At 48.5% G+C, this 14,183-nt stretch overlaps 2 protein-coding genes across 2 annotated transcripts; both read left to right on the top strand.

Annotated features, from left to right (window-relative positions):
- The first annotated feature begins 1,066 nt into the window (after positions 1 to 1,066).
- Positions 1,067 to 4,239, top strand: LOC122367588 (nose resistant to fluoxetine protein 6-like). The gene is made up of 2 exons (XM_043340838.1): positions 1,067 to 1,368; positions 1,686 to 4,239. Exons 1-2 carry the CDS (start codon positions 1,155 to 1,157, stop codon positions 3,908 to 3,910), a joined length of 2,439 nt encoding a protein of 812 aa, XP_043196773.1. The 5' UTR covers positions 1,067 to 1,154; the 3' UTR covers positions 3,911 to 4,239.
- A 6,740-nt stretch (positions 4,240 to 10,979) lies between these two features.
- LOC122367593 (integumentary mucin A.1-like) lies at positions 10,980 to 13,449 on the top strand. The gene is made up of 2 exons (XM_043340848.1): positions 10,980 to 11,295; positions 12,138 to 13,449. Exons 1-2 carry the CDS (start codon positions 10,980 to 10,982, stop codon positions 12,806 to 12,808), a joined length of 987 nt encoding a protein of 328 aa, XP_043196783.1. The 3' UTR covers positions 12,809 to 13,449.
- The last annotated feature ends 734 nt before the right edge of the window (positions 13,450 to 14,183 follow it).

The raw sequence follows: 14,183 nt of genomic DNA, 5'->3' as shown, positions 1-14,183 counted from the left end.
TGCTCGTCCTATCACAGTTTTGTGTGTGTGCACTGTAACTTTGTACTTTGTAATGTACTATAACCGCCTGCACTTGCGTTAGGGTGTGTGATAGCTCAGTGTACTCATTCTTTCCCAGTATTATTACATATCGTTCGCTGATTTGTTTGATTAGCTTTCCCCTGATCTTAGTCAATCGACCAAGTAGCTTGCTGCTTCTGGGAACCTGGCTGCAGTCTGACATCTGTTTTGTGCCTTGACGAGTGCCTTTTCCCAATTTTCTACCGCTCACATTGATGGACGCTATTTCCGAATATATCGTCTGCGTAGGCCTGTAGGGTGGCACGCCAGTAGACAAATTGATTGTGATATGAATGATTATATTCTACTTGATATTGCCGTCCTCTAATGTGATGATTCCGTGGTTGGAGGCTCTTGCCCGTAGTTGTCTGATCGCGATCAGAATACATGTAGAAGTAAGGTTATTTTCTATCTTTTCAATACATGTTGCACGTCACACGGAGTCTTTCCCTGTTATCTTCGACATTCGTGGAAAATGCTTTCACCTCTCGATCCAGCAGCAGTAAAGATTGTACAGGTTTAAGACTGTGTATATTTGAGCCGGTTTTTAGCATAATCAGTGGCCAGCAGACAGGAATATTTGCCTACGGTGCTGTTTTACAGCCATGGCGGGCGATTGTGACGACAAGTACTAACCCTACGGTCCTCGGGCTGGAGATATGATGGTAGATGCAGTGGCGAAGGATGCAGTTAGGCTATGTGCTAAGCTGATTCACTGTCTTGACCCGCTGACCCTGGGTAGCCTTCCGTTCAGCCATTTTAGTTACGGAATGGTCAAAGCCATTCACTTGGCCTTTTTGCTGGCTGTCTACTGTATGTACTAACTACTATACATCCGATCCACCATGTTATGAGCCTTAATTCAGTTTTGCTTCATTCAACAGCCGCGTCGCGTTCCGCCTAAAACCGGATGGCGTCACCGTTCGGACCTTTGTCCACTCTCACGGACGCGCGCTCGGACCTTACACGCCATTCTATCTCACGCAGCGGTCACCACACACACACTGATAGTCCAGCCTCGATAGGCGGCGGTAGTACAAGGCGCGCCGGCCGGCAGTGTCTCACTTCCCTTCCTGCGGCAGCGCGGAGCAGCCATGGGTCCGAACGGCGCTCTCCTCACCGCCCTATGTTTGGTGACGGGTTTGGGGTGCGCTCAGCTCACCTCCGAGTTGCAGTATGGTAGTATAGATGACTGGAGAGTGCTGGATCACTGGGGAACGGTTCTGAAAGTTCGGAGGGAGTTTGACAGGAAGAATGTGCTCGAGGAGAGTCCCCCGGATGTGATCCGTAACGCCACACAAAGACATGGTGAGTTGAGAGCTCGTAAGTGAAGAATCGGTCTCAATTTTCAGATGTGTCCTGACGGTGGTAATGACTGGCTGACGAATAATGTTATGGCTCATGAGTGATGCTGTGGTGCGCTCTCCATTGTCTTCCGAAGCCGACGTTTCAAATTAGTTGTTTGCTTTGTAACAGTTTGGTAATTAACTTTTCGTTTATACATATATAGAGCATTTTCATGTGTCCGTGACCTGGGAGCCCGGTATCTGCGTGCGCTGTTTTTTTTTTGTTTAGAGCGTATAAGATCCGCAAAATCAACAGCAGACTCCTCGCTCTGATTTCAGGAGTGCCACGGACCATGGAGCTGGAGGTCGCCCGTTCGGAGGCGCCATCCGACTCCACCTCTGTCCAGTACCGCCAGCGAAGGGACGAGGCCATAGCGCGTGCCATCGGGCCCTTCATCACCCCCGTGGCCAACGAGCACGCCAGTCTGGCGTGTCAGGCCAGCAGCTTGTCCTACCTGCGCAACATCTTCAAGGAGATCTGGGCGCTGAAGATGTTTGACGCCACCGGAAAACTGCCTGACGGTGTGCTGCTGGGCAACGTGAACCCATTCGGAAACTGGGATGAATGTTTGAACACGACCGGGTATTACACCACTCGTCTGGAGCCCGACACTGTGTCGAGGCAAGCCTCATTCGCCGGTAAATACTGTCTGGCCATCATGTCCAAGGCGGATGGGAAGACCCACTCACCCCCTGATCTCAACGTAAAGTCGGCCGCCGTGGACCTGGCGCCCATCCTACCGGTCCTTCCTTACCAGAACGCCTACGTCGGGATGTGTATCCCGTCGACCTGCAGCGGCAGCGAGCTGGCCGCGGGCCTGAACGCCGCCCTCTCCGGGGTCACAGTCTCAGTACCGGACTATCTGTGCTATACGCAGGACGAGGAGACCACATTCACCGCAGGAGACATTGTCATGATTGTCATATGTTCCCTCACGGCCCTGCTGATGATTGTGGGAACGGTTATCGATGTTGTGGCAGTACAAGCCGCGAAAAAGCCAGAGTCTTGGTTGGCTACTGTGAATGAACGCGAGGTTCTTCCGGGAACGCTGCGTCAGGTGTTCTTGGCGTTTTCAGTTTACACAAACGGCAAAAAGCTCCTTGACACGTCGTCTACGAGGGATACGCTAGGCTGCCTTCACGGTATCCGCTTCTTCTCAAATACCTGGGTTATTCTCGGCCACACGTATTTCTTTCTCGTACCTTTCAAACACCAGAATATCACCAAGCTGTTGTCATTCTTCGGCAACCTTGGCTTTCTCACGATCACCGATGCCACGGTGTCCGTGGACACGTTTTTCCTGTTGAGTGGTCTTCTTGTTAGCTACTCTGTAATGCGTTCACTTGATAAAACCAACGGCAAGTTCAACATATTGATGTTCTACGTGCACCGCTACATCCGTCTGACTCCCGTTATGATGATGGTGATCGGCTTCGTCTCGACTCTCTACCTCCACCTCGGTACGGGCCCCTTCTGGGGCGTCGCCAGCCAGAGTAACCCTCTGCTCTGCCAGCAGAAGTGGTGGATGAACATGCTGTATGTCAACAACATCGACGGCCTGGAGGAGCAGTGTCTGGGCCAGACGTGGTATCTCGCGAACGACATGCAGATGTTCCTGTTCTCGCCGCTGGTGCTGCTGCCGCTCTTCCACTGGCCGGTGCTCGGCCAACTGTGGCTCATCTTCCTAGTCTGTTTCTTCACCGGCATCAACGCCATGGTGACAGTCACCGAGAACCTCGGCCCGACCGGCGCGCTACCCGGCACCGACGGCGACTCAAACATGCGTTACGAGAAGCCGTGGACGCGCTTCGGGCCGTACCTGGTCGGCCTCTACATGGGCTGGGTGCTACACAAAATCCGCGGTCGCAAGATCGTCCTTCCGGCCCCGGTGGTGGCCATTGGCTGGCTGACGGCCTCGCTCACCGGCTGTCTGATCGTGTACGGACTGTACGACCAGCCCACCGTGCCGCCGGAGGCCACCAGCGTCATCTACGCCATGCTCAGCCGCACGGCCTGGAGCGTGGCCGTGGCCTGGGTGGTGTTCGCCTGCGTCACCGGGCACGGAGGAGTCGTCGACAGCCTGCTCTCGTGGAAGGCGTTCATTCCGCTGAGCCGACTGACGTACACGTCGTATCTGGTCTCGATCGACGTTCAGCTCTACTATTACTACACCAATAAGTCTCCACTGTATCTGGATCAGCTCACTCTGGTGTATATTTTCATCGGCTCTGTGCCGGTCATATTCACAGTCGCAGCTATCTTCTCCCTAGCGTTCGAGTCACCGATGATCTCACTGGAGAAGCTGATTTTCCCGCAGGCGTCAAAGGGAGCGGCCGCAAAACCGAAGCCGGTCGTGCCCGAGTCAACTGCAAAGCCAGAGCAGGATGCGTCTAGCTCAGGTTCAAAGCCAGGGCCGGAAAGCGAGGTAGCCGTTCCAAATGGGTCTGCAACGAAAGGCGCTCAAACCGCTAAAATGAATGAAGCATTTGTGATGAATGAATGACATTCCCTACCAAGCACAATGTTTTCAAAGGCGACATCGCAAAAGCTCATACCACTATACCTAAGGCTATTTGTTTGATATTGTATGCAATGTGTAATGTTTGTTCATATTCGAGGCATGGACCTGTGTATGCCCAGGTATGCAGAGGTCTATGTTTTGTGCTGCTGCTCTGTAAAGTTACCACATGAACGTATAATGTGTACCATGTGCACTTTGTGTGGTGAACACTGTGCACGGAAACAATGCATCGGCATTCGGTAGACTAGTGAATTTACATCGAACCAACCGAGTTGGGAAGTTGAATGTTAAATATATGATGATATCTCGCACATTATTCGTGTCTTTTGAACTCGCCGCAGATGCCTGTTTCGGGCCGAGGACGGAGGACCATTAGGTACGGTTCTCCAGTAAAAGTCTTGTTGGTTTTGCTTTTTTGGATATATCTGGTCCTATATTATGTTCAAATGCATAAGTATGAACCCGAATTGTGTGTATGCACATTTACCACTAGACTGTAAAATTGCATCCTTGTATGCCAAATACTTTCCGAGATATTCACCAAAAACCTCATTTTCTGCCGTTTGGGGTATTCTGGCCGCAATCTGCCTGGGATCGCCTATGACATCAGTAGAGCCATCTAACGAGAGGAACGCGGAAACACAGAATCATGAATGAATCGAGCGCGTAGTAAACGGTGTATGAAAGGGAGACTCAGCAGAGGCTATCCGGGTGGCCGGCGGGCGGCGCGCCCTTAGGCAACGGCTGGCCCTTCGGACTGCGTGGGGTCAGAGGTCGCGCTCGGGAGTCGGGAAGTCTCGGCTCTAGGTTTCAGCGCTGTGCAGTCAGGGAGGGAGGGGAGGATAGCGCTAGCCCGACTGACTAGTATCTCGGCTGATTCGTGTGGGGTGGAAGGGAGCACAGAACGGGATGGTGGTTAGTGATGGATGGTGAGATGGTGGTTAGGTTAGTGCGTACTGCGTAGAACGTAGCTGAACATGCATTGTTTTTCATGACAAACAACATGCAGCATAGTGTGCGGGATTATGCCAGAACTGATACAAAAAGGGAACTATATTTCGGGCGAGGAAGTGGATAGGTGCCGTGACACAGCATGACGAAGACGATGCTGCCAAAATCGGGATGCTTTTTTGCCCCCATTCTTTTACCCCTAACATGGAGCGCTTGACCCGAACTTAGAGGTCCCCGACTGACCTTAGACCTTAAAATCGCACCCGTCAAGTGCGCCACCTTTTCTTCAGGGGCGCTCTTCCTGGTTGCCTCTGTTCTTACCAATAACTAAAGCAAATCGAACGTATAATTAAAAAGGCAGGCACCTTAAATACAATTTTATTCACACCCGCTCGTGTGCATACTTGTTTTGACCTATATCTTCTCATATCATAATATAGCACTTCAGTGCTTAACCCTCAACAGACTTTTGGGTTTTCTGCATATACCCAGGCCGGGGGGGGGGGGGCGATTACGACCCCTCTCCGTCTTTTCGCCCCTAATTGAGCTAGCGCCTTCCGGATAAAACTGAGCGCGTGTGTCGTAAGAGATGCAGCAGCTGGTGCCCGAGTTGAATGTCTCAGGTCAAACGATAAACTCTGAGGTCAGAATAAGTGCTCCAAGTCGCGGGATCGGTTTTTGGTAAACAACTTCACCATAGTGGATACAGAGCCAAGGTAATGGCACCATCGAGTTTTGCATGCTCAAGCGCGTCGAATAGTATACGCTTTGTTTTTGTTGAGGTCAATTTAAGGTGTTCACCTCAGGTCATGATCAGGGCAGAGCCACTCAGTCCACGAAGCTGGCCCAAGGAGGTCGTATCGCTTATTTGATTCGGTAGGTCCTCACAAGTCCTTTGGTGGCTTCCCTACTCGCTAGCTCAATTTGATCGGGACTTTTTTGGTGAAAACTCCTGTGACCTTAGTGACGTCATACATGAAGTCGCCTAAGATCAAGAATGCAAAAGTAAATGTTGGGGCTCGTAAAGATTGAATAATATCACGAATTAATGCGCTTGAGATAGCTCTAGACGGCTCCCGGCGCCAAAATAACAGTTTTCATATTTCCCCATTGATTAATAATCGTGAAGTTGCGTGACCGACCTGACTTCAGGTGACTCTTAAGAAAAATACGAGATAACTTCATTCAAGTTGTGAGGCCTCTAGGAGATAGTATTATGTAGATCATATAAGCTTCATTACCCAGTGAAAGGTCCCCTGACACGAAGGGTGTTGCGACGTCGCAACATTTTGGGACCCCTAACAGAGGTTCACTTTTGACGTCATTGGTCAACGGCCTGACCTTAACCTTCGCACTTGTAAGAGGGTGTCGAACAGACTCTCAGTTTTTCGCAAATAACTCGCGCAAAAAGCGGCTGTTCGCGACGAAACTTTCAGTACCCTCAAGTTAATCAATATTACGCCTACCCTTAAAATTCTTATGACCCTGACTCAAAAGACCTTTGACTTGTGACCTGTTTTCCGAGACCATGCTTGGCCGGAATCGCGATTTAGCGTATTTCGGCTCACATTATGAGCGCGTTTATTGTCTTTTTGTGGCTTTAAGCGATCAAACATGTGAAAGGATGTTGATCCCATGGATTCTAGTGGGTATCAAGGTCACGTGAAGGTCAGTCAGGTCACTGACCTTTGATGACCTTAGTTCACTGCTTCGAGTTCTACATGTTTTTAGGGTAGATTTTGGAGTTGATTTCGCATTCAGAAACCGTTTGAGCATTTACGAAGTAGTTTTGGTTCCCTCGTAACATGTGACCTGACCCGACCTGGACTAGATGCACGAAAACATCATCTGTGATAAAAGTTAACTTGAAATTCGTGATCAGCACCCCCGCAAAACCTTATAACAGCCTCACTTTAAGAAGCTCTAACAGGTCCCGATTTTCCCGACTTTTGAGTATATATTGACATATCAACAAATGACCTAGGACCTCAAAATTGTGTATCAACGGCCTCCTCTCGTCACGGGCAACACGCTCTTTTTCCGCGAAGCTCTAGCTCGATCAGGGTCTGAACGGCAAAGGGGTCCAACGGACCCCCTCCCCTTTATGCTAGACGCTGGCAAAACACCAATATGAGCGAGGGTTAAAATACAGCGGCTGTCATACAAATTCGGCTGGAATCAAAGGTCAGGTTTGCAAAATTTCAGCTCTCGCAGCAAATAGACATGTGGAGGCGGCACCCGTCTCCCCGCCCCCTCTTCTCCTCTCGGCCACTGCCAGCGAGGTTTTCAACGTATCATACACATTACAAAGCATCATATCAGATGACGCACCCGAGCAGCCATATGCACTGAACAAAAGCTTATAACCCACCCTAGTCTATTGGCACTAGAGATGTCAATCGGATACAAACTTTTTGGTATACCGATGCCAAACCGATACCAACTCGGTATTTGGTATTTCAATGCTAATGTGTTTGGTATTTTGTTGGTATCATGAACCCTTGCTAATGTTTAGGAGGCTAAGAAATCGGTAAAAAGTTGGTATTTTCCTCATGTTCCCAAGTTGGTTTGGTTTCGGTATTTCTCCACGGTTTTGGTTGGTATTTGGTTTGGTATCGGTATTCCGATTTTCCGTAATTGACATCACTAATCGGCACCATAGCACATGGTCGAGACTGTCGCCAGCCACGGACGCGCACTCGACCAACCCTCCGAGCCCGTTGACTGCGGGTGACCTTGACATGTCAAGCCTGATTGGCGGCCGGCCGCTGTCGTGCGGTCGTTACACGCGAGGGGAGGGAGACACAAAGCTCTACGTTATAGCTGACCTTTGACCTTTCCCTGCGCCCTGGTCACTGACCCCGCTCCATGTCGCTGGGCGGTAGCATGGCGGTGGAAACCGGTTCTAGCCTCTACACATGCCACCATTCTAACGCTCCCCTCCCCACGCTACTACGCGGCGTGGAGTACGCTCGTGCGTAACTGGGCGGAGCAAGGGGCACGCTATACAGGGGCGGAACTGGTTGCCCTCCCGCTCGCCGAGCGACCAACGACTAATACCCTGGAGAACCGTACCTAATAGCCGTTTTCACGACGGCCATCTGGTACACATTTGGTGCACCTGCACATCTGGTACAGATTAGGTGCAGATTTGGTCAAATCAGGCTCAGTGTGTCTCTTAGCAGCTATCAGCTAGGGTTGCACTAATTGCTTATATGCCTGCTTTGTCATATTATCAGAGAGCATCATCGATTAAAACACTGAAATAAATTCATAAAATGAAGATATTTGCTGTAAAAGAAATTAGGTGCAGATTTGGTCAAATCAGGTGCATTCGCCGGATAGCCCGTCGTGAAAACGGCTAATATGTTTACAGAAGTGTTTTTGGCAAAAAAGGTTCACGTTTAACCCGCGCCCCGTAGGGCTACCGGCGGACCCTACCACCCGTAGGGGGGGGGCCGTTTCGGCCCCCCCCCCTAAGATCTCGGAAAGTTACCGGCCGATTTTCAAAATTCAAACGGCGTTCGATAGCCCCACCCGGGAACTACCTTGTGACCAAATTTCATTGACCTAGGTCAAACCGATGACGTCACAGGTCAGGTCAAAGGTCAGATTTTCACCGTTCACAGGCAATTCAAGAAATGTGCTGTGAAAGCGAGTAAATTGATAATTTATTGAAAACCATCGATGGTACATTGTTCGTCAAACACATACTTTGCTATCTGAGGTCACTGATACCAGGTCAGGTCACAGCGAGGTCAGGTCACCGGGGGTCACAATATGAATGTGTCGTGTGATACCTGTTTTATGGTCCATTTTACATGACAAATGCGATTATGTGGGTTAGGCAGCCTTTGGGGCCAGCCTAGGTCACGTTTTGGTGAAGGTCAGGTCAAGATCAGGTCAAATTAGGTCAAATTTCAAAGTTGATATTTTTGCATAAAATGGGCATCGATTCGATTCAGCTCGTCACGGGGAGTCTAATGGTGGTCTTCGTTTTGCTCTACGAGTTCTAGAATTGCCAAAAATTGAGTTTGAAAATTTGACGTCATCATTTTTGAACAGTTTTTTCGCTATAACTTGGCCAAAAAACGAGGTATCGATCTGAAATTTGGTATGTAGATAGAAGACGGTAGGCACTATCACATATATTCCGGTTTTTTCGAAACTCAAAAAACTTTTTGGATTTTTTGGCGAATATATCCAAAAAAATGCTTTTTTGATTTTTAGGGGCCAAAACTCAAAAATTTCAAAAATTCGAGATAGCAGTTTTGTAGCCCTGTCAATTCTACACCTTTTATGTCTTGATCATTTTTCTGTATCTTCAAAGCTGTAGTCCTGACAGGTCTTCTCGCGAAGGTCTTTTTTCGGTCGAAAATGACAGAACATGACGTCACTCTGACGTCATTTGTGGCCAACGTATCATAGCCTCTGGAAAAATTTTTGGTCACAATGTGTAAAATTGATGTCCGGAGGGGTCCTGAAAGTTTGGTGGCGATATCTCCAGCCGTTTAGGAGATATCGACCGAAAAGGACAGGGAGGGGCCGTTTCGGCCCCCCCCCCTACGGGGCGCGGGTTAATCAAACGATTCAGTTAATTGAATAGATCGTATCGAATAGGGGAAGCGGGGGTAACACCGCCCCCCTAAGCTTTTCGCCAAAATGAGAGAATATGTGTGAAGTCTCTTGGTAGCTATTGTTTTGGTTACAATATTTTAACATTTTCTCACGTGTTTTAGGTACTTATTTTGCATGCTCCTAAAAGGTTTTCATGTATCACGACTTTTAAAAATACCTTGCATATTTGCTGCCTACAAATTGTGTGGGTAACCCCGCCACCGGTGTTGATGTTAACCCAACCCATTCCTACGAAAGCTTTTAATTGTTCAGAGATCGTGTGCGATGAGTTTCCTGTCGGTAAGTGGTAATTTTCGCAAATAATCGGTAATGGACACCTAAATAGGTATAGGTTCATCAGCTGTTTGCCAGTTTTATACAGCTGGCAAGTGCTTGGTCGGGATGCATGAAAAATATAAAGTAAAAAATCAACTAAGCTGCTTATTCCCGACTTAGGAACATCTACGAACATAAATAAAGCGTGTCTTTGGAGTTTCATCACTTATCACGCTACAAACAGGAAACACTGCAACCTCAATTGGGGTAACACCGCCACGGGGTGGCGGTGTTCCCCAATAAGTGATCACAAGCAAAAATCGCCAGCGGTAAGAATGTACTACACGGTTCAAGCAAACTTATCTTACTGGACAAAGCCGATCAGTTATTTTTCGATGTAATCAAGTAAATCAAAATGAGTCTCTACTTAAAGACATTCAAAAGTGCTCCCAACTCATCGAATTTTTATAAGAGAATGTGCATTTTTCTTTAAATGCCCACATTGAGCTTCGATTACACTGAAACACCGGAACACAAATCAGAAGACGCTTACCTTCGTGCGGTCAATAGGAAATAACGGATTTTTACACTTCACATTTCATACTTTCGCCGCCAGATGGGGTGGCGGTGTTTCCCACAGTGGCGGTGTTACCCCCGCTTCCCCTAATTTAGGAGTAATAACATTAAATTCTGACAGATTAGATGAGGAGCTATAATTCACACTGGTTAGTGGTTACCTAGCATAAAGCATGCGGCCGTAGACGTCCGTCGGAACATGACTGAGATTCACTAGCAGCGTTCTCTGTAGGTGTTCACCAACAACCGTCCATCATTGCGCAAGCGTTATCGCCTTTGCATTTGTCATTTATATTTGTCTAAGCTGCTCAAATCAGTTCTGTGACACTTCATAGGCACCTAACCACCCTTTGAAGCCGGGATCACCGTTCTCGCTCGATCGAAGCGCCGTCAGCCATAAATCCACAACCGCCGGTTCGCGTCTGTTGTGACAGACCCAGCTGGTCATCTAGGGACCTCAAAGCTGACTCGGCGATAATGACAGGCCACGGGAGTGTGAGCAAACGGAGCCATTGATCCGTCGACCGCCGACGCCACAGTGACGCCGCGTAACTCGCCTGGCGCCGGAGGATCGCCCGCACACCTCCGCAGGCGGCGGATGCGGCACCGCCGGCCCGCGACGCGCGGAGAGATGGAGCGGCGTCTCTGGCGAGTCTCTGTCCTCCTCTCGGCGTCTCTCTGCCTGGCGGCGGCGCAGGTCCAGACGGTGCTCTACCGCCGCGTCGCGGCCGGTGTGCCCTCCCTGACGCCTCAGGCGGCGGTGTCGGCTCCGTCCCAGTTCCTCTGCGCGGTCTGGTGCGGCGCGGCCGGTCCTCTCGGGGGCTGTGATGGTCTGACGTACCACCCGAGCGGCTCGTGTCGGCTGTTCTCGGGAGCTGCAGACGCTGACCTGGTGACCGCTCAGGACGCCGAGGTCAGGACGTTTGTACGGATACGGCCCGCAACAGGTGAGCGGTGGTCATTTCATTTGTAATTTTCTTCCACGTTATGAGTGCGATAAGAGAAGATTATCGTAATAATGCAAATAGGGGAATTGGTTTACTCCGCACCCTGCTTTGCTCATTGGGAGCCATTACGATGTTAAATGTCAACGTACTCATAGAACACATCAGTGACCGGAGAAAGAGCCACTATAAGTGATTAAGGAGGACCTTTCGCCTCTTAGGAAACCGTTTAAACGTCCCGTTGGGATTTAACCTTACACCATGAAGCTTTCGCAAAATAAAAATGTATTGGCCACGGAAGAGATAAGGTATTACAAATTACGCAAGCTAAGTCCTTTTATAAGGTTATACATACGAGTATTATTCGTTATACGAACTATGGCAACGACTAAAACGCTCGTTATTTACGAAGCTGGTAGCTCAATTAAGGGCGAGACAGCTGTGGTGGTGTCCTTTCTTCGACCGTTTGTACCTACCTACAAAGAAAAACCGATAGGTCTAGCAAAGGGCTAGTTATAGGAAGGCAAGCTGTTTTAGCTGCGCTTTCGCCTCTTAAAACATTTATCTCTATCGTGAACCTACTTGCATTGTCTGCAGGAGGAAATTACGCTTCATATTATTTGGTGCTTGAAAGCAATTTATGACCACTTTCGTCCCTCGACTAATAACATGTTTTGCGAAGATGCTACCCTGTACTTGCCAAGGCATCGTAAATTTAGCTTCGGTCTTCACTTCACAAGTGATTATATCCGGTGGTCTGGAGCACCGTCCACTTTGATACCTGATTGTTCCTCATTAAAAACACGTCAAAGGCATACTCTGCAACGGTGTTCCCTTTATTACAGGCACACTGTCTACTGTGTCTGGAAATGGCTCTACTCTTGTCTTCACCACGGTCAGTTCTGGAACATCTACAGAAACTATCGGAACAGCCACCGCGGCTCAAACGCCCATTTCAACCACAACGGCATCAACGGCAGTCACGGAGCCTCAGCCGGTCACCGACGCAACGACCGCCATCTCAACGACCGTCGTCGCTGCCACCAGTACAACAATACCAACAACAACAACAGTAGCGGCAACAACGGCCATCTCCACCACCGCCGCCGTACCGCCGACCCCGCCCGCTGGTTTCACCGAGTGTGCCGGGATCTTCCTCCGCCTGCTCACCCGTCCCTCCACCTACTCCAGAGCGGAGACTTCGTGCGCTGACCAGGGCTCCTTTCTGGTGGTTCCCCGCACGGCTGAGCAGAACCAGTGCGCCCTGGATCTGGCCGCGGGGACTAACGCCTGGATCGGGGTCACCGACAGGGTCACAGAGGGGGAGTTTGTGGCGGCCGACGGCCTGGGGCCGCTGGAGACCACCTTCTGGGACTACTACAGTCCGAATAATAACGGCGGAGTACAGCACTGCGGCGAGCTCTACTTTGACTACACCCGACAGTACCCCGATCCCGGCTGGAACGACGTAAGGTGTGATGTTAACCGTAATTTTATTTGCCAGTGGAGACCGTAATTCTAACGTTCGAAAACATGATCGATTGAATTTTGTTCATCCCGGAATATGTTTAGAGTCGTTAACCAACATATTTACAGACATGATAACTAGTGCCGGCCTTCAGATGTGAATTGATCGTGCGAGTGCGACATAGATAATGCGATGTAGGTACATAATGCAAATATCACCATTGAGTTGTTAGGGTAAGGGCGGGTAAGAGTACGCGGGCGATAAGAGTACGCATCAGCTGTTTCGGTTGCTTAGCAACGCGGGCTTGTCGAGTTCATAAAGTTACATGAAGCCGCCAGTGCGTGCTTGTCACCAACGGAACGTGGGCGTTGAGCGGCGACGCTGTTGAGTTTAAGGCGATGAATATTATTTTCGAGCGTTATGATATTATTATGGTATGGTACAATAATTTTGATACTTGGCAGTTGAGATAAGGTACATTTTCGTGATTGTTGTGGGAAACTTGTGAGGTTATCTGGGGAAATACTGTGCAGTGCAATATTATGTTTCCGAAGTTTCGCACAACGTTTCGGGGTTGTTTTGTGCGCGAATTGCATGTACGGTAAGAGGACGCACTGTTCAGGAGGGTAAGAGTACGCAGAATTATACATTAAATCGAATATACAGAAATATAAAATTATTTATATATCGCTCAATGACGTTTGTTTTGTAGGTATATCATCAATGGAGCACTGTGATGCAGATGCGTACCCGAAATTCTTCCAAATAAGAGTTATTCTCCCTTTTGATTGTGCATTTTTTTAAAGAAATACACGACATGATTATTTCCTGATTTATAGACTTGAAATATTTATTTTAAGTTTTTCTTTTTGGATACTAGAATTAACTTAAATGCCTTCTGAGTTTGAGGTTAAGCATTTGGACAGTACAAGCTGCATAGGTGTGTGTCCATATGCTTGCGTACTCCACCCGCCTGGCGTGCGTACTCTTACACACCCCATATGGTAAGAGTACGCAACTGCAGCGGTTCAGAAAATGTCAGTTGATGTCGTCTATGTCATTCGAGGTCATTTTGAGTCGAATTTAGCTTAGGTCAGGTCACTTTCAGGTCAAAAAAGGTCAAATTTTGAAGTTGAAATTTTTCAACAAACAAGGTGTCTATTAGATGCAGTTTGAGCTCAGGAACACGATGGTGCCATTTATATTGGTATACGATACCAAATACGTACTGAAAAATTGATTTGAAAAATTAATAATTGTGAATTTTTTGCAATAATGCGTATAACTTGGCCATTTTTGAAGATATTTAGCTAAAACTTGCTAGAGTTGGTCATAATCATGCGTTCTGTCACATATATTCCGGTGTTTTCGAAAAGTCAAAAACTTTTTGAAAAAAAAATATAAAAATATAAATTTTGAATAT

The sequence above is a fragment of the Amphibalanus amphitrite genome, unplaced genomic scaffold (assembly GCF_019059575.1).
Source record: "Amphibalanus amphitrite isolate SeventyFive unplaced genomic scaffold, NRLGWU_Aamphi_draft 000879F_arrow, whole genome shotgun sequence".
NCBI lineage: Eukaryota > Metazoa > Arthropoda > Thecostraca > Balanomorpha > Balanidae > Amphibalanus > Amphibalanus amphitrite.
The sequence above is the reverse complement of the archived record's forward strand: the minus strand, read 5'-3'. Positions and strand labels throughout refer to the sequence as shown.

Excerpts from the sequence above, each read along its gene's own strand:
- LOC122367593 (XM_043340848.1), top strand. The coding sequence starts at position 10,980 with ATGGAGCGGCGTCTCTGGCGAGTCTCTGTCCTCCTCTCGGCGTCTCTC. Across the intron at positions 11,296-12,137 it reads ACGGATACGGCCCGCAACAG|GCACACTGTCTACTGTGTCT; the intron begins GTGAGCGGTGGT and ends CCTTTATTACAG.
- LOC122367588 (XM_043340838.1), top strand. The coding sequence starts at position 1,155 with ATGGGTCCGAACGGCGCTCTCCTCACCGCCCTATGTTTGGTGACGGGT. Across the intron at positions 1,369-1,685 it reads TAACGCCACACAAAGACATG|GAGTGCCACGGACCATGGAG; the intron begins GTGAGTTGAGAG and ends CTCTGATTTCAG.